General features: G+C 56.1%; 1 protein-coding gene and 1 long non-coding RNA gene across 6 annotated transcripts in view; one reads left to right on the top strand and one right to left on the bottom strand.

Annotated features, from left to right (window-relative positions):
• LOC132347974 (uncharacterized) overlaps positions 1-14,514 on the top strand; it is a 25,505-nt gene extending 10,991 nt beyond the window's left edge. The window contains exons 3-4 of the long non-coding RNA XR_009497322.1: positions 319-534; positions 14,249-14,514. This is a non-coding gene — a long non-coding RNA (uncharacterized LOC132347974). The remainder of the gene's footprint in view (positions 1-318; positions 535-14,248) is intronic.
• On the bottom strand, positions 4,135-23,015 carry PATZ1 (POZ/BTB and AT hook containing zinc finger 1). 5 transcript variants are annotated; one of them, XM_059895027.1, is made up of 5 exons: positions 20,980-23,014; positions 19,535-19,598; positions 13,008-13,179; positions 7,053-7,190; positions 4,135-5,624 (listed from the first exon to the last, which is right to left on the bottom strand). In XM_059895027.1, the coding sequence occupies exons 1-5, from the start codon at positions 22,248-22,250 to the stop codon at positions 5,206-5,208; spliced, it is 2,064 nt and encodes a 687-aa protein (XP_059751010.1). In that variant the 5' UTR covers positions 22,251-23,014; the 3' UTR covers positions 4,135-5,205. The 5 variants fall into 5 exon arrangements, with proteins under 5 accessions (XP_059751010.1, XP_059751011.1, XP_059751012.1 ...); XM_059895028.1 differs by having other exon boundaries at positions 4,135-5,621; XM_059895030.1 differs by having other exon boundaries at positions 5,495-5,624; positions 7,053-7,125.

The following is a 23,015-nucleotide window of genomic DNA, read 5'->3' as shown; positions in this document are numbered from 1 at the left end:
GTTGGGGAAAAAAATCAAAAGAAGAATATTTTGTAACACGTAAAAAGTATATGACATTCAAATTTCAGTGTCCATCAATGAAGGTTTGTTGGAACCGAGCCATGTCTGTGCCTGGCTACTCCTGTACAGCAGAGTGGAACTGCTGTGACAGTGGCCACACGGCTCACAAAGCTGATGATGTTCACCCTCTAGCTCTTTACAGAAGTTTGCCTGTCCCTGCTCTTGTGCATTTTTGTGCGGGTGTAGTCTGGTGGAGGAGATAATAATGCGGGCAAAGTAAAAGGGAGCTTTCTGAGTGTTTCCTAATTTGCTTTACAGGTACCAGCCTGTGTAATCCTCACAGCAGCTGCGAGAATAAGAGCTGCACCTGCCAGAGGCCACCCGGTTAGAAAGAGGTGGTGCTGGGATCTGCATCCACTGGCCATCTCTGGAGACCACCATGAGCCAGGGCCCCTGGTGATGGCCCAGGGAAGGGGCAGGTGCGGCGCTGTGGAAGGTCGGAGGAGGGCAGAGGCAAAGAAGGCCATGGAAACGGTAAGACTCAGACACACAGGGCTGTGAAGGAAGAGCCTTCCAGGTGGAGGGTGTTCCAGGGTAAAGGCTTGGGGCTGGGGCCAGGTGGGACTTGCTGAGAAGGGGAGGGTCTGAGTGTGGAGCCGAGCGGCAAGGACATGCCCCAGCGTAGGGTCGCAATGAAGACGCAGACTCTGGGCCTGGGTTCAGGTCCTTACAGTACCACTCAAAGCCATGTGTTTGGGGCAAGTTGCTTAATTGTAATAACAGCACGTACGTCTTTGGGAGATTGGAGGGCAAACAGATTTATAAGTGTAAAGTGTTTAGAAGGGTGCCTGGCACTTAGTACCATTGTTGTTATGCTTATTGTTGTTAAGCACAGGATGTGACTGCAGGTTGGCCCAAATAAAGGCCTGATATGTGGAAAACAAGAGCACAAGTCGGGGCTTGTGCTTGGGGCGTCCCTAGTAGAAAGTGTGGGATTGGAGCAGGGAAATCCAGAGGAGGCAAGCTGCTGTGGAGAGTTCATTTTGGGGACCCCCACAGGCTCTGGAGAGAGAAAGGCAGAGACTAGAAACGGGGCCAGGGAAGGGGCCGGGGTTCTCTCACGCCCAGAGGATGCACCGGATGTGTGTGATTCAGCCTTGTTACAACCTTGCAAGTCTGTGCTGTCGTCCCCACTTCACAGAGGGGAGGCCAAGGCCTGGAGAGTCGCCACAGCTGTAAAAGTATCTCAGAAGCACCTCCTGAGACTGGCCACAGGCCCACAGGCCCCGCCCACTCCCGGCTGTCAGTGGTCACGTTTCTTTGTAACCATATGTGCCGGGGTCCCTTGGTGCCACGGGGCCTTCCTGTGGGTAATCACTGTCCTGGGGAGGTGAGGCCAGTGCTCCTGCCTTGGCCCAGGCCATGGGGCAGTGGCTGGACAGGCTTCCTGGTGTGACAGGTCTGCCCAGAGCAAGTCAGCCAGGCTGCTGGTGGTGCCAGGAACACCTTCGTTCAGTGGGGGCCTAGGGAGGCTCTGGAGCCCAGAGGGTCAGTCTCAGGATGAAGAGTGTGTTCACTCACTCAGCTCTCTGGGCACTCCCTCTGGCACTGACCCTGACTTCCTCTGTGGCTTTTTTCTGCTGCCCTGTGCTGGCCCCTGTCCTGGGGGACTGGGAGAGTAGAGAGCCTGCTCTGCGCCAGCCACAGTAGTGGGCATTTTCATGTGTATAGAGACACTGTCACTGGAGCTTGGGAACAGAGATTCTTTAGTCAGAGAACAGACCTGTGTTTGAATCCTGGCTCAGCCCGTTCCTATGTGATGGGGGTGGGAGCCGGGTGGGGTAGGGCTGGGGTAGGGCGAGGGTGGGGCAGGGCAGGGATGCTTCCACCTCTCAGCCTGTTTGCTCATCTGCAGGAGGGGGAGTAATGGAACCCACCTCACAGGCTGTGCTGAGAATTAGGCACAGAACTTAGCTCAGGCCTCCTTAGTCTTCACAGCCTGTTTTACTGGTGAGGAAACTGAGGCTCAGAAATTTGCCCAGGGTTGCGGGTGGGCAGATGGTGGGGCTGGACAGCCAGAGCTTAGGGCCTTCACCTTTGACCAGGACAAGAGGAGCCGCCCCACCCTTATGCACCACATTCTGCACAGCTTTTCTCCCCACGGCCCGAGGAGCCCGAGGAGACGCCAGGCCGGGGGCCAGGGGCCTCTGCTTGCTGCCCAGGCCTCAGTGAGTAGTGCTTGCTCTGTCGTCCCGCTCCTGCCAGGTGACAGATACTGTGGCTAGGCGCCTGCCTGTCCACAGACGTGACCGGGGCTTTTGTGGGGGCAGGACCGAGAATGTCTCCAATGAAGACCTTGGTTCAAGGCCTGGTTCTCTGCTTTAATGCCCACTGGGTGTACCCAGCTGGCAGATTCTGTGGTGGTCACAAGGCTGCCCGTCCACAGGGCCTCAGCATTCTAGGCCTGCCCTTTCCTCTGACACTCACCCCAAAGGGCCCAAAGCCTCCATCCCGCACGCTCCACAGAGACCAGCAACTTACCCAAGATTTCATGTAGATGCTTAGAGTTTTTAAAAAAAAAAAAAAATCCAGTTGGGGGAAGTGTGGAAGGCGGGGGAAAAATAGCTGAAGGGGATTAAGAGGTAGAAACCTCCAGTTATAAAACAAGCCACAGGGATGTAATACACAGCTCAAGAAATACGGTCAGTAATGTTGTGATAACTTTGTATGGGGACAGGTGGTTATTAGACTTATCCTGGTGATAGTTTCTTTTTTTTTTAAGATTTTTTAAAAATTTTATTTATTTATTTATTTTTGGCTGTGTTAGGTCTTCATTGCTGCATGCGGATTTCTCTAGTTGCAGTGAGTGGGGGCTACTCTTCATTGGGGTGCAGGGGCTTCTCATTGTGGTGGCTTCTCTTGTTGCAGAGCGCGGGTTCTAGGCACGCGGGCTTCAGTAGTTGTGGTGCGTGGGCTCAGCAGTTGTGGCACGTGGGCTCAGCAGTTGTGGCTTGCGGGCTCTAGAGCGCAGGCTCAGTAGTTGTGGTGCATGGGCTTAGTTGCTCCGTGGCATGTGGGATCTTCCTGGACCAGGGCTCGAACCCATGTCCCCTGCATTGGCAGGCGGATTCTTAACCACTGTACCACCAGGGAAGCCCTGGTGACGGTTTCTTAATGTAGGCAAACCTCAAATTATGCAGTACACCTGAAACTGACATAATGTATGTCAACTATATTTCAATTAAAAAAAAAAAAAAAAAGGCATCCAGCTCAGTCTTTGCCTTTAAGCCAGAACAATGTTATTACTAATATTAATGTGGGTCTAAATCATTTTGTGCTTTGTTTGCTCCTCCCGGTCTGTTTATTTTTCTCCCCTTTGTCACTCTTTTCTTTTCTACCTGTCTGGAGCTTAAATGCTGTTTCTGTTAGTTCGGGATTTCCCTCGACACCCAGGCTGCCAACAGTCTGTCCGTGCCCTCGTGCTTTGACTCTTGCTCCCATTAGTTCTCCATTGTGCTCACTTCTTGTCTATTTGCTGTTCTCTTTCCCCTTCTCCTCGTACATTCACACTAAGGGTACAGCAGCCTTTTACTTGACCCCTGGGTAACACAGGGTTGGGGGGGACTCAAGTTGCTGAGCTTCTTAGAGCCACCCTGAGAGTTTTCTCCCTGCCCACATCCCCCGTTAGGTCCTAGCTTCTTTGGTCGTCTCTGGCTCCAGGTCTCCCTCCCAGAGTCCCACCCCCACCTCTAACCAGCCTGGTCCACCTACCTGCTCTCCCGCCATCACTATCCCTCCCTTGCCCGTTTCTCTCCTTGGATGTCTCCCTATCTGAACTCTTTGGTTAAATCTGCTTACCGGTTCCCTCTCTCCCTTTAAGCTCCACAAGGGTGTCCCATGTACCACTGTGCCCCAGGGTCTGGGGCACAGAGCAGTGAAGACCAGGAGAGAGCAGGTAGGTGGATGGTGGCAGCTGAGTCTGCAGGGGAATCACCCACCTGTCAATCCCAGTGGGACTGGTGCAGTGAAGAGGAAGAGAGGTCTCCTGGGATCCCACCCAACCCAGGTGCAGGGTCACAGACTGCCCACCCTCTGGGTCCCAGAGAAAAACCAGACTCAGGGGAGCAGGCAGAGTAACGTACTAACATTTTTAATACAGTCTGATCAGATCAACTCACATCACAGGGTCAACCTGGGCTTGCTCACGTGTGATACAACCGAGGTGTATGATGTCCCCACCTGCCAGCTCTCCTGCCTTCCAACAGCACTGAAACCCCCTCCCTCCCTGACCAGACTGGCATTTCTTAAATTTTGCATAAAACTATTTCTTCCATAGACTCCAAACATCAACTAGCCAAGTTAATTATGGTACATCTAAACAAAGTTTAATCCTAAACCCTAACGTGTGACTGCGGTTTACAAAGAGCTCTGTATCACCTGGGATAACTTTCAGTAGCAATTCACTACAACTGGTCCTAAAAAATAATAACAATAATAATAATAATTAGAGAATTAAAACCCAACAGCAAGTTGAATGGTTAAAATCACCTAAGAACTGGAATTTGGGGTAGGAGTGTCCTCGATTGCTAAGCTTGTCCTAGTGGCAAAATGCTAGCCTTCAAGCGGGGCTCAGAAAGGTCTGGGGCCCTCCAGGTCAAAGGTCAAGCTCAGGGGGCTCTCAGAGGACACTCACCCCATGGTCCACGGGATGCTGTAGGCTTCCAGCTTCCTTAAAAACAGTTGGGCATCAGCATTGTGTAAGTGGGCGCAGACCCTACTGTGGTATCTTTTGAGGGATATGAGAAGGGGGAATGAGGGATTAGAGAAGGGGCAGGGGACCAAAATCACCGAGGTCCCAGAATGCTGTCAGGTGCGGGTGTGGAACTGGGGTCACTTAAGACTGAGCACCAGGGGCTCCAGCTTCCGCCCGTTAGAGAAACCAGCCCTGGTGTTGCCTTGGAGGCCTGTGTAGTGTTTTCTGCCCTCATCCCATACCGGGTCTCGCAGATATTTCTGCCGAGTATCAGATGAGAATCTATTTCTAAAGACCATTGGGAGATAGGGGTGGGTGACAGGGCTGGAGGGGGAGTTAAAAATGAATAAAAATCTCTCAGCTACAGAACCCAAAGACACCACTTCCCTCCGCATTCACAGCATTTCTCAGCGGTCCCCGGTGGCCGTTTCTGCCGGGACGCAGCATCTGCCTCACTTGCCCTCAGGCCCCAAGGGCTGCTGGTCGACCTCGGGATCTACCAGAGATGATGCAAACGCCGACTGAACAATCTGAAACCCAAAGGACTCGAGGAGAGACATGTTCTGCTGGGGAGAGAAAGGCGAGCCAAGGGCAGGGCCCAGGTCCCCCAGGGGACCCCCGAGGGCCCGGACATGCACCTTCTGGATGTGTTTGTTCAAGTAGGACTTGGAGCGGAAGAAGCTCCCGCACTCGGGGCAGGGGTACTTCTTCTCCCCGTCAGACTCCATTTTGTTCTTGGGGACCGCCATGTCACAGGAGAAGGATCCATTGGTGCTCTGTTTCTCGGGCGTCTTCAGGTCGCTGGCATCCGAGAGGTCGCCGTAGGAGTCGGAGCTCTCAATCGGATCCTGATGTGAGCATTTCTGGCCTTCTAGGAGGAAACAGAACACAGAGGAGCGGTGAGGCCAGGCTATGGGGATGCCCCCTCGGAGGGGTCGCCAGGGGCCAGCTCACAGGCTCGTGGAGGGCAGCCGATGGCCAGCCACCGCCCAGCAGAACCCACAGAGGTTCAGCTGGTCAGTCAGGGAGCCTGGCGTGCCTACAGGGGTGAGACAGCAGGGCCTGGGGCTGCCAGCCTCCCTCGCCGCGGACTCTTCATGCAGGCGCACGTGTACCGCTCACCACCATCTCGGCCTGCTTCAAGGAAGGGTATGGAGAGGGGACCTCCTCTGTCTCCACCCAGGACAACCCAAGACCCCCAGCTCCTAGGCGCTCTCTTGGGTGCCTCTGAGGGTAAAACAGCTGTTGTGATGATGCTGAGCAGGTACGTCAGTGGCCTCACCTCTGCAGCAGACTGGCTGCACCCTAGCAAGGCAGAACCAGAGCCGCAGGCTCCTCAACCCAGGCAGACCCTATCGACAGCTGAGTCAGAGCCAGTCCTTTTCCCAACGCTGCAAACACAAGCCCTGCCCTCACTGCCTCTGCCTGCCAGAAGCCTTCCAGGCCAAGTTGCCAAAGCACACAGCTTAGAAGGAACTAAACAACTCAATCGGCCAGCTGTCCCTACACAGGGCCCAGAACAAGCTGGTCCTCGAGACAGCCCTCACTGATCTGCCTTGCCCGGCCCACACGTGAATCCTCCACAATGAGCTCCTTCCTGCCTGGGTTCAGAGCGCCATGCCGGGAAGGGAAGTCGGTGATGGGAGCGTGGAGCATGCCATCTCTGCCATCTGCCAAGCCCCTGGCGTCATCCCCAAGGCAACAACAACTTGAAAAACCACACAACAACCCGAATCACCAAGTGGAGGTGGGGCCTAGGGAGCTCTACGCAAACCAACTCGGAGTCGGCACCATGCATCTCACAAACGCGGCCAGAGGCTCTCCGGAAAGGGTTGGTCACAGCAACCAACCACCCCTACCGAGGGGGAAGCCAGACCTTGGCTCCCCCTGCCCACAGGGTCAAAGGAGAAGAAGGCATTCAGCCACAGCTCCACGCCATCCTTAAAGGGCCACAGACAATGGACAGGCCCAGAGGCTCATCATGCAGGGCTCCTCTTCCTGCCCTGGGCCCGGGTCGTCCCTGCAGGGCTCTGGACGTGGGGGCTGGCCAGGAGCGAGGCGGGTGCTGGGGAAGAGGAGGCGGGGGCTGGATCTCGGCAGGGCCCTAAAGCCTCACTCACCGCCCTGGAGTGAGATTCCCCACTGTGACTTTTGTCCTGGAGGCCACTGCCACTCAGATCTCGAGCCTCCTTGAGGCGGCCAGCAAGCCGGCAGCCTTCACGCCTCCCCACGCCCGGCCCAGCGCCCCCACAACACAGCCTGCGCAGAGAAGCAAAGTGCAGAGCAAGGGGTCGCTTGCCTTTGTTGCCATAGGTCCTGGCGCAGTGGAACGCTGCTCCCCCATTCGGGATGGGCTCCTGGTGCCTGGAGACCTGGGGAAGGGGAACACCGTGGTGGGTTTTAACATGGACCTTTAAGTAGGAGGCAGAGGAGAAACCTAAACAAGACAAAAGGAGATGAGATCCCGCAGCCGGCACACAGACACCTCTCTGCTTCCCCCACGCCTCTCCTCTGGCCGCACTGGCTAGCACTCCTAGAAGGGGCCCCTCCTTGGCTCAAAGGCGCTGCAACCACAGGAGCCACCTGGCTCAGGAGGGAGGGTGGCACTGTCCTCGAGTCGGCTTCTCTGCAGAGCCCGCTCTGCAAGGCTGTGGAGGCTGCCTGGAGGGATGGCCTGAGATCCCACTCCAGCCAGGGCCAGAGGCCAACTGCCTCGGCTCACTTGGCACCTCAGTAACAAGTGGTCTGAACGGATGGTCCACAGCCCCAGACCAGCTGCAGGGACCACGGCTAGAAACACTGTCAGGAAAGTACATGGGGCTCCAGGGCAGCCACGGGACTCCAGCCGGCAGAATGCCGCTGAACACGTGTGAAGGCAAACCATCTGCGCAAGAAGCCAGACAGAGGCAAGATGAAATCCCAAAGAAATGCCTCCGGGAGTCCCCCTTCTTCTACCTGTTAAGACATGCTCTATTTTGCAAACTTTCTCACCTTTAGAATAACTGGGTTTAGTAACTGTTTAGACCTTTTGAAGAACAATGAAAATAGGAAGTTATGTTAAAGGGGGTGTGCAGTCATCTCTTATTCACGGTGGTCTTCTTGGTTCGGTTTTGGAGGATCCAACAGGTTCACTTAAGGGAGAAGAAATAGGCACAATCCTTGTCTTTATTTTGGGGGAGGGGCAATCCAACCTTCTGGGATCTGCTCCAGACCCACCCAGATGCTCCAGTCAGTTTGAGCCTCGAGATGCCTCAGGCTGGGAAGAGTGATCTCGGGCCAATTTCCACAGCAGCCATGAGTCCGAGGAGATGGAACCAGGTGGGCCAGTCAAAGGATTTCCACTTGGGTTTCCGCAGGAAGGAGCTGGGACATCAAATCCTCCCATACTCAAGGATCCAAAAGTGCCTTCGGCAGGAACCAAAACTTTTCGGCAAAAGGCCCACTTGGGGCGCTATGCCTAGATGGTGTTCCTTTAGTCCACTCCAGATGCAGCTGACACATCCTCGGGTACTTTCATTCCCTCGTTAAATTACAGTCACGGGGTAGCAGTGGGATCCACTACTAATGGGCCAGAGGCTGGAGAGTACTGTGTAATGTCTGCACAAGACTTGTTTGAAAAAAGTCTGAATTGGCCTGGGCTTTCGAATGCTGCTGGAACTACAATAAAGGTCACCTTCAGCGAGTGACAGAGGTGTGCCGGCCCAGCGCACCGTGTGCATCACTCTGTGCTTTGCAGCCACATGTACAGCTGCTAAATGGCACAGCCTGGACTCTAGCCCCAGGACCATGTGCCACCATGTGGTCCTTCACCACTGGGCAGACTCTCTAATAGTCTCTGTGTCTTGGTCCTGGCCCTAGAAACATCCCTTCAACTTTTGCAGTAGGCTCCATTATCACCATTTACATTCCTGTATCTCTCTGCCATGTTGGTGGATTAGAATGAAAGCTGCTGGTAGACAGGCTGACCTGTGGGAATCTTATTCAACAAACATCCCCCCGATGGTAGCAGCTGGTGGTTCTGGAGGGAAATGGAGGGCTGGGTGAATCTTCCTTCCTTTCCTGACAAAGAAGACCCTCCTGGACCAGATGCTGCTGTCCTGCCCTGCCTGGTAGAGCACGATGTCCTGCGCTGTGACCAACTGGTCTGCCTGGGGCCAAGCAGGGGACAGACTGACATACGAGGGTCCCATATAAACACTCCTCGGAGGGAGGCTGTGGTCAGGAAGGAGCAGATGAGACTCACAGGACAGAGGATCTCAGCCCTGCCCCATGGATGGCGCTGCGGCCCTGGCAACCAACAGAAATATCAGGACTTTCCGACTGATGCGATGATACCACTTTAGAAGGGAATTTTTTTCTTTGTTTTTTAATCCCTTGCGGGGCCCTCTGAAGTGGTTTGAAGCTCTCTGCACGGTGCACCAGGGCAGGGCCACTGCAATCAAGAGGGACGGGAAAGGAGGGAAGGAGCACCAGGAACTATTATATTTACTCCTTGAGGGAAAAGCTATGCTGGGGAACACAGCAGATGCTCAATGAAAACTCACTGTTTTCTCCCGAAAAACGGTCTGGGGACCACGTGGCAGGGTCCCCTTGACGCTGCCCCAGCCGCAGACTACTTACTATCTATAGCAAAACCACATGGCGGGTGGTAGGCGTGGATCCACAGTTGCCACCTAAAGCCCAGAATTTAAACACAGAGCAGCTCAGCAGCCAAGTTTTGGGGTAAAACAGAAGCCGAGTTTCTGTGAACGTATCTCTGAAGCCAGACGCATTTGGCCGGAATTCTAAACTCACCTGCCCGTTCACCACTGATTAACCAAGAACCAAAGAGGAAGCTTGATACAAGCATCAGAGTGATGGGGACACTGAGCACACACGTGACTCCACCACCACCGACAGGCCACCCTCTCTCGCGCTCCAGATACGGAGAATATGCTACCACGAGGCTACTGCTCCTCCACTGCATTTTCTTGCCTGGTGTGCTGTAATTCGCACTCTGGAAGCAAACCCTCCTTGGCAGCTTCCACATCTGTGCAGGGGTCAGGGACGGCTTTCTTCTTGTCCACACCTTGGTGGGGCTGTGCCCAACTGAGCCGTGCTGGAGGGAGGGCACCAAGTAGGCTTGGGTCAGCTCAGTCCAGGGACGGCAGGCTGTCTGCGTCTACCACTGGCGCTTGCCTCTGGCTGGAAAGAAGGCTTTCTCTACCCTTTAAGCAGATATTTGAGTGCAAGTGTTGTCTCGGTCAAAGACGGAATCCCAATACGCTTTCCCGCTCCCTCCCTCATACACATCTACACAAAGACCCGGGCTACAGAAACTTAAAAAGAAGGGAAATCGTGGCAATCTACCAGGTCTTTCCCACTGTTCAACTCAACTGATTTCCTCAACTTGAACGTGAGGAAACAGGCTTTTGTTGCCATCATACTCCTCCCACTGCAAGTTATCTTCTCTGCAGATGGGATGGTCTACGTCCTGATATGTCTCCAGGACAAAGACAAGGTCATCTGTCTCCAGTGTGGGGCTGGGCCACCGGCTGCATCTCCTCTCCCCCATTCTTCACAGGCAAGAGTTGTTCGTGTGGTTGAAAGTAGGCAGATAGATGGGTGGTTAAGCTGATTGCTTAAGAATTGCTGGGACTGGAGGATCTCAGGGCACCTGGATATTCACCTGATCCAGCCTCACCTGCTAACCGGCTGGCTGAACGTTAGCCTTTGCTTGAACCCTTGTAGAGAGAACATCCATTTATTCCTGCAGCTCCTTCTGTAGTCACAGCCTTGAAAGGACGGCCCAGAGCTCCCTGCATTCTGATTCCAGTGTCTCAGTGTCTTGGCGGCCTATCCTCTTCCTGGAAAAACTGCCTTCCCCTTCCTCTTCTTTTTTTGGAGGGGAAGGGAGGTGTCTTTTCCCATTTCTGCCGAAGAAATGAGTCCAGAGGTAGAATCCTGCTCCTTCTCTTCTGATGAAGACGAAAATTGTTTTCTCTTCCTTCTGAGGATCCAGGGTGGTTTAGACTAGAGCCCTCTTCTGTCTTCTTGGAGGAATGGGACTTCCTGCTCCGACTCTGGGACCCAAAGCTGGGTTTTTCTGTTTTGGCTTTTGGGTTTTTTTTTTTTTTTTGGCCATGCCACGCAGCTTGTGGGATCCTCCTTCCCTGACCAGGGACTGAACCCAGGCCCTCGGCAGCGAGAGCGCGGAGACCTAACCACTGGACTGCCAGGGAATTCCCCCAAAGCTGTTTTGCTTACGACCCAGATCTAGCGTTGGCTTTTCTGAGGAAAGGTGGGCTCTGGTTTTACTCTCCAGGCACCCCCACCCCGGCCACGTGGCCTGTGGCTGCTGCCCAAGTCCTCTTTACCAGCCCGGGGAAAACAAATCCTGACGTACAATAGTTGTTGGCTTTGCCACATCAGCTGTCTCCTAACTGGGTCGACTTTCCCTGCTATTCCCGGCTGCTCGCAGCTTTTCTTTCCTCCTGAGCGGGGCCCACAGGGGCTGTGGCCCTGGGTCCCCCACTCAGCTCCCCGCCACTTTGTAATCCAGGCTTTATCTCAGTTTCCTCATTGGCATCCTCCTCCACCCTAACTGGTTTACCGCCTCTGGTCTCTGACCCCAACTCTCAGGCTGAGAACTTCAACCTTGAAACCCCGACAGAACACCCGCTGACAGCACCGTTGCAGCAGGTCTCGAGTTAGTTGGGGGCGCGGTCAGGAAGCCACGGGATGAAGCGAGACAAGGAACCATCTCTTCCTAGAGCTGGGCAGCCACAGCCTGATGGCTCTCTCCACACACAGCCCCACTGCTAGCTCCCTGGAGGAAGCTCCTGCCAGAAAGGGCTCTATTGACATATCAGAAAATAGGACAGATGCTTAAGCAGCTTTTCTGACCACCTCCCTGCTTCCACAGCAGGTTTCCTGGTGGTACAAACGTTGACATCGAATAGCCTTCAAGGCAAACCCCAGGTGTGCAGTCCCCGGGAGGAACCCAGCTCAGGGCACCAAGAGAACACCCAGCCACTCAGCAGGCTCCCTCCACCAGCAACCTCAGGGCATGTGGAGATAGCACAGGACTCAAAGTTTCCAGCCAAGGACTGCAGGGGGCTTGCACCTGGTCCAAATCAGAGCGTCAGCGAGCTGTGTCTTTCCTGACAGTTACGAAGTGTAAGGAGGGCCTCCCAAGTGTGCTGCTGCCTGCAGGGTTCAGAGAACTTTCACCTACCTTGTCTCCCGGGATCCTCACAGCAACCCTGTGAGGTGGGCAAGGGGGATGTTCTCAACCCCAATTAGAGATGAAGAGACTGAGCCTTCGAGAGGGGAAGGGAGAGTTCAAGGTCACACAGGAGGGTGAGGTGGGAGGGGCCAGCTAAACCCTGGGTCCCCTGCCTCCTGGCTTAGTGCTCAGTCCACTAAGCCACACTCAAGACTTCCAGAAGTGTTGCGACAAGAGTGTCCCAGGAGATAGGACTCTCCAGCCACGTCCCCACCTGGCCAAAGCAAGCGCACCATGCAGAAGCATCCTCACGCTCACCAGACAGCTGCCCCAACTCCTTCAGCATGTAAGGCGCAGCCTCCTCCACTGACGCTGCTTGCAAAACACGAACCTCAGCCCTTCCAGCAGCCAACGAGCCCTGGCAGAAGCTCAGGGACAGGCCAGACTTCATCCAACACAACACCAGGGCCACAGATGCCACCTAGGCCAACCTCGGCCACAAGCACGCTGCCCTGCTCAGAGCACCTGCCACTTTCCGCTCTCGTCAAGGCCACAATCTACCTGGGCCTGGGCTCTTCTGACCATTTGTGCTAGAAAGTTTCAGCCCTTGTCCATCTCCAGACTCGACGTCCTTACCTGGCTGCTGACTTTCACGTGCCAGTGGATCAGCCAGCAAAGCTCTTGAGCAGGACCCCTCATTCTCCCACCTCTTGGGGCCTAATGACTCCCACCAACCTCAGTAGTTCAGCGCATCCATCCTGCCCCCTGGGCAGCAGGTGTGTCATGGGCCCAAGCTTGGGAACAACACTCTCTGCTGTTCCCACTTGCTGAGCTCCTGGCAACTCCCGTTCCAAGCACCCCAGGTTTCTTGGAAAGGAAAGGGTGACAAACAGCTAGCTGGGGGATAAGGTGTTTATCGCTCAGTGGGAAGGGAGGGAGGGCTGGCCGTGCAGACTGGAGCCTGAGGCAGGGTGGTCAGACACCCCTCGGCCTCCCACACAGGCTCAGGCCCATCCCCTGGACATGAGGAAATAGCAGGGAGATTACCTCGGTTACAGATACTGCAGAAGTTGCTGGGCCCCTCGCTGTGCTTCTTCAGGTGGTCTGCCATGTACGCCGCCCTCAAGTACTTCCCGCATACCTGGCAGGGCACCTTGTCTTCGTGACAGGCCAGGTGGGAGCGCAGACGGTCTCGGGTGGCAAAAGAAGCATTGCAGGTCTGAGGGCAGAAAGGAAAACGGGGTGAGGTAAAAGCTGGCGTCCACACCCAACTCCCTACCAAGCACACTGTGGCACAAAGCCATTTCCGGCCAACACAGGGACTCCCTGTATAAAGAGAACTTGAGAATGCGGCCAGGCTTCCTCCCCAGATGCCAAGTAAGCCGCTCCTACCCGCCATGGTCTTCCCCACAGGACCCCTGAGCTAGGATCACTGGTTCCCACCATCCCCCAACATGCACATTACATGGCAGGCTGAGTTCTGCAAAACAAAAGAGCTAGGGGTTTTTCATTCTTAAACATTTAAGAACTGATGTTAGTTGCATTGTCTGTCAGTGAATTTACAGAAGAGCTATTGGCATATAAACGGAACAGTCTTCACCTTCTCCACCCTGGGTTTCCCCTGGTTGCTTTATACAAAGAATCCAATTTACTCACTTTATTCAAAAGCGACATTAATCGTGGCCACAGGGAAATGGAAAGGAAAGGCAGGACAGAACACAGAGATTACTCTTCATAATATCCGTGTGCGTTGGTATTGAGAAAGCAGCCCATAAAGTGACAGTGTCAATTTTGCGAATGTGAAAATTAGCAGAGAATGAGGGCCGGAGGCTCCGGGGGCATCTGTGGAATCCCAGTGCTGGTGCCAACAAGGATGGCACCACCCTGCACTGACCAGTGCCCCCCACCGTGCCAGGCAGGCCCCAGGCTCCACCTTCAGAGGCCTTCGTCGCATGCAGTGCATCCTCACGGTGGCCCTCGAGGCAGGCCGTGCTCTCACCCCACCGGCCAGGAGCTGCAGTCAGTACCACACCCTGGGAAGGCAGCCCCAGGTCCACCCCTAACATCTCTCCCCCAGCCCGGGCCTCCATGGCTGCCCAGCCGTGGAGGTCACGGAACATCGGGAAAGCCCTCAGGAGAGTTGAATCTGGTGACCTTCACTATTTTGGATCTATGGATGTGTCTCAGGAGTTCTAGTCAAGGTTGACTCATTTCTTTTCTCTGTATGTGTCTGTTTACTACTTGAGAGCCACAAAAGAAAGTAACATTCACCTTTAATTGCATCACAGACCGAACGTTAACCCACTGAAGACCCGCCACCCCATTAACTGGCTAGAATGGAGGTGTTCCTGCGGCTCCACTGAACAGAAACAGATCCTGAGATCCTGAGACCTTAAGGTAAGTGTCTGAACACTGTCACCATGTACAACGTCTGTCTGTTGCTTTACTGTACAATCAGAGCGAGAAACAAATGCATTCAATGCTGTGGAGGTAGAAGACACCGTGGTTGCTACCCCAACCCCAAATGTCTGCATCAGGACCAGCTGAGCTCTTCTTAGTCGTTATCTTTTGAATAAATGTTACACATTTGAATAGAAGAATTTATGCTAATAAAATACAGTTGACCCTTGAACAGTTTTCCAGGGTTTGAACTGAACGAGGCCACTTATACGCAAATTTTTTTTCAACAGTAAATACTACGGTAGGTGGTATACCATCTGCAGTTTGCTGAACCCGCGGATGTGGAACCGCGGACGTGGAAGAATCACATACACAGAGGGCTGACACTAAGTTATATGTGTATTTTGACTGCTCGGAGGGTCGACGCCCCTAACCTCCATGTTGTTCAAGGGTCAAGTGTACTGCTTTCATGTTTTATATATTGAGTTTATTCATCTGACAAATGAGGGAGCTAAGTTTAGAGAGTAATTTGCACAAAGCACAGGGCTCAGCTACTAGAGAAAGCAACACCCTGCCACTGCCAGGCCAGTGCCCTACCGATCCTCCTGGCCACCCTGGGGTATTCCCCTCCTCCCCGATTTACAGCCGGGCAGACAGAGGTCCTGAGAGGACTCGGGGCAGCTGGACTGAGAACCAGCCCCTGAGCATGTGTTCTTACCACCTCCAGCCTCAGCAGAGGTAGCTTCTGGTGAAAGGTGTGGATAGGTTTTATCAGTGTACTTGGTAGCCAGGGCTGTCCTGAGAGAGGTGACAGGATCTGTGCAGGGAAACGTGAGCACTTAGGTGACTCAGAAAGCACCATGGGTGCTTGGTCTCATGGCCACAGGTGGGCCCCCCATCAGGGACCCTGTGACCCAATCATAGGCCACAGTGGGTGGAAAACTGAATCTTCCCCCAGCCCCACCAGACTGTAAACCAGAGTAAGGGGTGCCGTGAACACCTGCGGGAGAGAGGGGTGCACCTGTCGATTTATCTGGGGACGAGAGCCGGCTTGGCTGGACAGCAACCTGAGGACCACCGCCACAATGACAAGAGGCAGTGTGGTCTACACTGCAGAACTCAAAGGAGCCAACCACGGACCAGGTGTAAGAAAATGCAGCTGAAAGCACTCATTCAGGATCCCACCTTCTGTCTCCCCTGGGAGAGGGTGCCACTAGAGGGATGTGAAAGAGATGCCTTGTTTCTCTTGCCAACTTTCTTTTGGGATGTGTCCCGTAAAGCACTGCCTGTCATACTGTGCTAACGAAAGATAATGGACATCCAGACCTCAATTATCCAAAAGTGGATTATCCATTTGGGGGATTAGCTAAGCAAAATTAAAACCGCAGACCAGGCTGAGTTCTCCCACCCTGTCCTCCATTGATTATCTCTCAAGGAATGAAAGCAAACTTTAGCCTGAGCAAACATAATTAGGAATGTAAATCTGCTGCTGGGAAAACAAAACAAAACACAAATGCAACAAAAACTATCACCGTGTTACAAAGCCAAGCTGAAATGGTGGTTGGCTTCTCTGTGCCAGGATTGACCCTTTGTGGCTGGAGTACCCAAGGCTTTCTGGAGGAACTGTGAAAGTGCCCAAGTCCGAGTCTAGGCCTGCCAGAAGTTCAGACAACACCGAACATAAAAGGCCTGGTCACTTAACCCAGGAGAGAAAGGAGAGAAAGGCTGAGGAGAGAGATGGATCTCAAAGAAGGGGGTGCCCGGAACTTCCATGCTGGGGCCACTCAAGAGAAAAACACTTCCTGTCCTGGAGGCAGGGAGAAGGCAGAGGGACCCTGATGGGATCAGCACCCCAATCGATCGCCGGTGGTGCTGGGAACGGCCGCCTCGCCCCCAGCCCTGCGCACAGGCAGCCTGCTATTGCTGGAAGCACACCTGCCAGGTCCTGGCCCAGCCCCCAGAGAGGTTCATCACCACTCAACACTGAGCCCCAGCCAGGCTCCCTTCCCTCCCTTCCAGTTTCTCCCTGTCCCAGACTTATGAATGCTTTTCTTCCCAAGGGTTGAACAGCTCAGGAATGGGGTCTCAATGGTACCACGGGCACCGGTGCACACCTCCTCTTGGTGGCCTTTGAGCCTGGCAGCCTCAGGGGGTATCTTAAGTAGTCTTTTCCATAGCCTTGGAAAAGTCTGAGGGCAATGCATGTGGGCTCAGCACCATGGGCCTTGCTGGCCCCCTTCTTCTCAAGGGTGTCAGCTCCCTTATTCGCACTTCAATTCCTAATGAGTTATCCCTCCAGCCCAAACCGCCCCAACCAGCCCCCGAGAAGTGGGGCCACTGGGAGCAATGGGAGAGGTCTGAGCTGTTCTAGCCTCTCGGCTTCAGGCTGAACTCCATCTGGGGTCAATGTCCCAGTCCACAGCACTAACAGATCGAGCAGCATTGGGGCATCTGGGCCATTTAAGGACACTCAGGCCAAACCCCAAGGAGACTTGCGTGTCACTGCCAAGCCTGAGCCCCCATGCCCCCACGTTCGGAGGGCCTTTCCCCTCAAGCTGTGGCACCCGTCTCTATAACTGGCCCCTACTGTCTCCTCTGTGGCATCAGGAGGGACCGAGAGGTATGGCCCATGCCCAACTCTGCCAGGGGCTAAAGGAACCAACTCCCAGAGAGCTGTCTCTTCACCTCTGATACTTTCAGCAGACACACCATGCAAAACAGATGCCCCTGCTGTTACAAAGCCCAGGCACACCTGGCCAGCCAGCTCAGAGCCTGAGAGGCAGCACGTCTTCACCTGCACCTGCCAGGTCACTGTTAGGGGAGTTCTGGCTGTGGGGCTGGAGGCAGGGCCAGCAGGCTTGTGAGAGTGTGTGTGTCGGAGGGGCAGGGCAGGAGCAGGCTCGTACACCAAGGGACAGTGATGTCAGTGTTATGACACAGACCAAGGACAAAACACACAAAGCCTCAAATGTTAGAATGAAAACTTTTATCATCACTCCTATTATCCCCGCAGAGCCCGCGGGGGCTGAAGGGCACACCACTGGGATGCGACGGAGGTCTACATCTGCTTTATCAGCACCCAAAGCCATATATTGGGATGACCCAATGTAAAGCTACTGGTTAATCTAGTTCCTGAGCAGACCTGCTAATAAACCTCAAAACCACAAAAGTCTAATTCACAAGCCAGAAATGAAAGCGGACCTGTGTGAGTGGGAAGGGACGAGGGCAGCATGGTTGGCCCAGTTGGAGTTGCGCCAGAGTCTCCTCTGGAGGAGGATTCACTCCCAGGATTGGGGGAGGGGTGGCCAGGCCCCATTCTAGAAACCCCTTAGGGGAGGTGATGCCAGGGGAGGGGAAGCATGTAAGCCGGTGGCTTAGTTCCTAGGAAAGCATCAACCTCCAGGCAAGGACAGACACCCAGGGGTGCCATCTGCTAAAGAGGGAAAACAAGGCAAGAGAGCCCAGAAAGAAACGTGGAGACCATGGGGAGGACCCAGGAAGGAGCCTTTTGCTACCCCTATTTGGGGTCCTTGAGCTGGGAAAGAGTCCAAGTCACCCAGGGAGGAGCTGGGCATGGTGGGCAGGGACCACTCTGCTGGCCTCTCCCAAAAGCAGGGGGCTCAGACCACTGCCACTGCCGTTCCCCTCCACAGAAAACCCTCTCGGGAGGCCCCGGCTAGCCCACAGGCCACTGGGTAAAGGCCCGGCTGCCCTCTGGGGCAGTCCAACCCTGCCTCAGATAGCCCGGCGGGGCTGGGCAGAAGAGAGTGTTGCTGGAGGGTGCCGGGCCCAGGTTTTCGAGGGCTGGGAAGGATTTTTTTAGAGAAAGGGAAAAGGCGGTGTCAGGAACCGAATGGGACGACCTCCACAAAGCAGGCTGGGCAAAGTCCCATGATGGCAGGTCGCTAGGAAGAGATTCCAGGGGCGGCAGGCCGCTGCTGCTCCCAACCCACACCTGGAAAAAGGGCAGAGAGTGCAGGTTACCCCCCCAGGCCACCGGGCATGCCCCCACTGCCCTCTGGGCTCCTCCTACTCTGCTGGGCTGCTCAGCACACTACCTGGGAGAGTCAGAATGTGCTCCGTGATGAGAGACAGAGGGAGAGGAGGCAGCGAGGCACAGGCGCATCCCAGCAGGCCCACCCCTGGTCGCCTGGCCGTCTGGGAACACCACCGCACCTGGCCCCTGGGGGCTCTCTGCCCCACCTACAGCACGTCCATCCCTCCCTATTATCGGTCTCCCCAGACCCTCGTCCTTGCCACCAACAGGATAAAGAGAAGCAGGTCACCCCACCAGACGTTGCAATAAGCACCCCACAACTCTGTCTCCCACTCAGATGGTGGGAACTTGGCCCAGGAAAGGGGGGACGACCAAGGAGAAGATAGAAGTGTGTTTTCCACCCACACAGGAATGCTCAGTGGCCAGGAGAGGAAGCTCAATTTTCTGAGCATCACAGAGCCCCCAGATATTGTTCAAGCAGACAAACCAAGGGTGAGAATCTTGCCCAGCCTCTCCTACCTACTGCTACACAAAGAGCTCTCAAGGACAGGAAACCACCTCGCTTTCCAGTTCTCAGAAGCCCTTGGCTGTGTGCACACGTGGCTCAGGATGGGTTAAGCAGGTGCCAGTGATCGCACCACTCCCTGCCTCCTTCACTCCCACCCCCGCAGCCTGGTGCCCTGAGCTGAGGGGACCCAGAAGGAGCTCCAACTCAGGTCAGGCTGCCGGGCATACAAGGGGAAGAGTTGTTGGCTGGACCACCAGGAGCCCTTAAGAAGCCATTCCCACCCCACGGTGGCCCCTGCAAACTGCTGGGAACCAGAAGCCGGACCCAGTGGGGTGCCAGTGCCCCCAGGACGACACTTGTGCAATGTGGCCCACCATCCAAGGAGCTGGCAAACGCCAGGAGAGGAAAGCCAAGCAACAGAGCAAAGACAGAGACGGGTTGGAAACCAGGACCCAGCGACTAGGAAGGAGGGGACATCAGCGGTGGGAGGGAGGGGGCTGGGGGAGAACAAAGGAGGAGAGCAGACAGACGGTGGGGGGACAGAGGGGGAGGTGTGCACAGCGGTGGTCAGTCAGCCAGCCCAGCACGCACAGCAGCTGGCTCACGGCCGTAGCTGTGAGGACAGCAGCATTCTCTTTCAGCCCATCTCTGCCCCGGCCCAGCCCCTACCTGACACTTGTGAGGCCGCTCAGAAGTGTGCACCTGCTTGATATGTCCGTTCAAGTGATCAGGCCTAGAAAAGAGAACCAAGAGAGACTTTAAAACAAGACCTTAAGAGAGGGGGCTACAAACTTGGCCAGACCCCTGCCCCCACAAGGCTGGAGAGGACTCCCTCACCCCACCCCAGCATGACAAAGAAAAGTCACCACCCAGCTCTGGCTCCTGAGGCCCAGGCCTCTCTGCCCTGGATTTCTCTAGAGGGGGAAGGGGAGTGAGCAATTGTCTCTGACCTTGCCTACCCGCCTCCCCCCACCAGAAACTCAATGATATCTAGGACCCAAGGAGGGGGCTTTAGAATGAGACTGGGCTGCCTTACTGCAGCCTTTCCGGGAGGGGGTATGTGTGATTCATTGTCCAGACTAAAGCCCCTTAGAAACTCAGCATTCCCCTCCCCCAGCCTCTCCCGCCACAGCAGCCAATGAATGCCACCCGGATGGAATTCAGTCCCCAGAGGCCAAGGGATGAAGCCTTAAGCCTCCAGCTGGGCTGGTAAACCAGATGCCCGACAGAGCAGGTGGGCAGGGGCTGCCTGACCGGTAAGACTGGTTCCTGCTTGGGGCCCCTCTGAGGGAGTTCTCCATCCCTACGTTCATACACACAAGGCCCTCAGTACCCAGGCAAGTTAAAACGAGCCTTTTATTCTGAATATTCTCTTAAGAGGAAAAACAACCCTCTGCTTGCAGACAAGTCTTCAGTTCCTTATCAGGCTCACTAAAAAGTCAATCTAAAACGACATCCTGCTCTCCTTCCTCTCTGTCCAGTGAACATAAAGGGGATCTGTGGGTTCAGGTGGGCTCTGGAGCCACCAGGTCAGAGCAGATCAAAGGCTTCGCTGTTCAGAAGAGACTCTGGGTGCCCAGCTCTGTGCCCCGTGATTCCGGGACCGTGAGAGGCAGGGCCGGAGTCTGCTGACCCAGGATTGCCAGTGCTGTGCGGGGGGACATGGAGGCGTGGGAGCGTAAGGAGTCCCAGATGCACTTGTTTCAGTCCCTCCCCCGGCAGCCATTCAAGCGGGGAAAGTTGCTGGAGGAGCCTGGCCTCCCGCCCCCAGAGGGGGCCCCTTGCCTGGTGCCGGAAACACAAAGGGAGCCCAGGGAGAAGAATGGTGAGGCCCGGTGGCTGCGGCCTGAGGAATCTGGCCCCTTCCCACATGCCCCAAGGAAGAGAGACGGTAGGGCACGCCTAGTGCCACAGAACTTCCCTGAGGGAAGAGAAAGCAACTCTTGGCCACATCATCTCAAAATCAGGGCCGTTAAAACACTCTCCCCAAACCTGACATGGCCCTGCAAGGTCAAGTGAGCCCCCTGCAAGTGTCACACCCCCAGCTCTTGGAGAGGAGCTATTCCATGAGTTAGGAATAGGACAAGTCATGGGGGGTGGGCACCATTCCTCACCTGGAGAAGCCTTTCCCACAGCTCTGGCAGATGTAGGGCTTGCCCACGGACCCATCGTGGGACCGCACGTGGTAGGACATGCGATCTTTCCTCTTGAACCGCAGCCCACACACGGGGCAGGAATAGGGCTTCTCCCCCGAGTGGGACAGCTTGTGCCGATTGAGATGGTACACATCACGAAAGATCTTGCCGCAGATCTCGCAGGCCACCTGCTTCCTGGTCCGGCTCCTCTTTCGGGGGCCGTCGGGGTCCTCAGAGATGGGTAGCCCATTCTCACCCAGCCTCGGAGGAGGAAGGTCGATGTAGCCCAGCTGGAGGCTGGTGACACCATGCTGGGCCTCGTGCTGCCGGAGCCGGTTGGCATCAGTGAACACCTTCCCACACAGGCCACATGGAAGGATGCCTGCCTCCCTCAGGCCCCCTGGGGACCCGAACATTGAGTCCAGCAGGTTGGCCTTCCTTGGGCGGCCCCGGCCTCGCTTGCCAGTCAGGGGAGGGGCACTGGATGCCACATTGGGGAATGGGGAAGTCAGCAGTTGGGGGGACAGGGGTCCGGCCACCATGGGCAAGCGGTCCACCCCAGGTAACACAGGCAGGGAGGCTTGGCTCGCAATGGCTGCACCAGCCGCCCGAGCTGCCTCCTCCTCAGGCTGCATGCTGCCTGCGATGCCATTGCTGTTGGCTGCCAAGGCTGCCCCATTGGTCATGTCCAAAGGGAAACCCAAGTCCGAGGTCCCAGGGGGACGAAACAGCATGATGTCGGCCCGGGCAGGGGGCACCAGGATCTGCACATTGGACTGTTTGATGACTTCCTGGCAGATCTCAATGACCGACCTCATCAGCAGAAACTTGGCGGCCGTCATAAGCTCGGGGAAGCTCTCCAGGCGAACCACAATGCGGGAAGTGTAGGCGAAGTCCAGGATGTCCCCGAACACCTTGGAGCTGATGGTGTGCATCTCCAGCTCCCGGCTGCCCCCAGCCCCACCACCCGGGGCCGCCGCTGCGCCCCCCACGTCAGCGGGACCCCCGTCCGCAGCTCCGCCGTCGCCCAACTGGGCGCTAAACACCGACTCAAAGTACTCGCTGCAGGCAGCCAGCACCGCGCGGTGCGCTGGGAAGCTCTCGTCGCCCACCCGCAGAAGCACGTCGCAGAAGCGCCCGCCGTTTTTGCGCTGCTGGTTCAGGTTGTGCAGCATCTCCGTGCTGTGTCTGCTCACCTGGTAGGTGTAGCAGCCCGACGGGCCGCAGGAAGCGTCGTTCACTCGCTCCATGGCCGCCGCCCCCTCCCCACAAACCGGGCCGCGTCACTTGCCAGCCCCACTCCCTTCCCCTAGGCAGCAAGAAGCGGGGTGCAACGAATGTGTCTACACTCCCCACACGTGCCGGCCCGGGGCTCTGTAGTCTCGCAGGTGCGCGGAGCGCACACGCCCCCTGCCCGGAACGGACTGTCTAGGCGGCAGGGCACACCACCTCCCACATAGCTGCCCCCACCCCTGCTGGATCGTGCACTCCTCTCTCCTCTCCGCCCGCCCGCCTCCCCTTCTCGGTCTACCTCCGGGGGGTACGCGAGCACAGAGGTGCGCCCCTCCCGCAAACGCGCCTGCCACCTCCCCTCCCGCCCGCCAGGCGGCGCCGGCGCGCAGCCAAGGGGCGCGCGCGCGCAGGGAGGAGGAGGAGGAGGGGTTTGTCGCGCAGGCGCGCGCGCCGCGGTTTTTCCCGGGCCCGCTGGGGGCGCGCGCTGCGTCCCCTGCAAAGCGCGAGCCGGGGCGGGGGCGCCGGAGCGGAGGAAACAAAAGGCTAAGGCTAAGGCGGCGGCGGGGCGCGCACCGGGGCGGCAGCGCGGGCCGGGTCCCGGAGCTTGGCGGGCGGAGTCGGTAGCGAAGGCTGGAGCGGGCGGGCGGCGGCAGCGGTAGGGCGGGCCCTTTCCCGGGCCGAGCGAAGGCGGTGGCGGAGCGGCGGCGCTGCGGCCCCGGGCTCCGTGTGTTCGGAGCGGAGGAAAGATGGCAGCGGCTGCACTTCCTCTTGCACTTTCACCC

Source organism: Balaenoptera ricei, chromosome 14 (genome assembly GCF_028023285.1).
Source record: "Balaenoptera ricei isolate mBalRic1 chromosome 14, mBalRic1.hap2, whole genome shotgun sequence".
NCBI classification, from domain to species: domain Eukaryota; kingdom Metazoa; phylum Chordata; class Mammalia; order Artiodactyla; family Balaenopteridae; genus Balaenoptera; species Balaenoptera ricei.
This window is presented reverse-complemented; position numbering and strand designations above follow the sequence as displayed.

What these genes read in the sequence shown, in the direction of transcription:
- PATZ1 (XM_059895027.1), bottom strand. Translation starts at nt 22,250, where the DNA reads ATGGAGCGAGTGAACGACGCTTCCTGCGGCCCGTCGGGCTGCTACACC. An exon ending in TGTGGGAAAGGCTTCTCCAG is followed by an intron (nt 19,599 to 20,979) that starts GTGAGGAATGGT and finishes TCTCTTTTCTAG; the next exon opens with GCCTGATCACTTGAACGGAC. An exon ending in CAGGACCTATGGCAACAAAG is followed by an intron (nt 5,625 to 7,052) that starts GCAAGCGACCCC and finishes GTTTCCTCCTAG; the next exon opens with AAGGCCAGAAATGCTCACAT.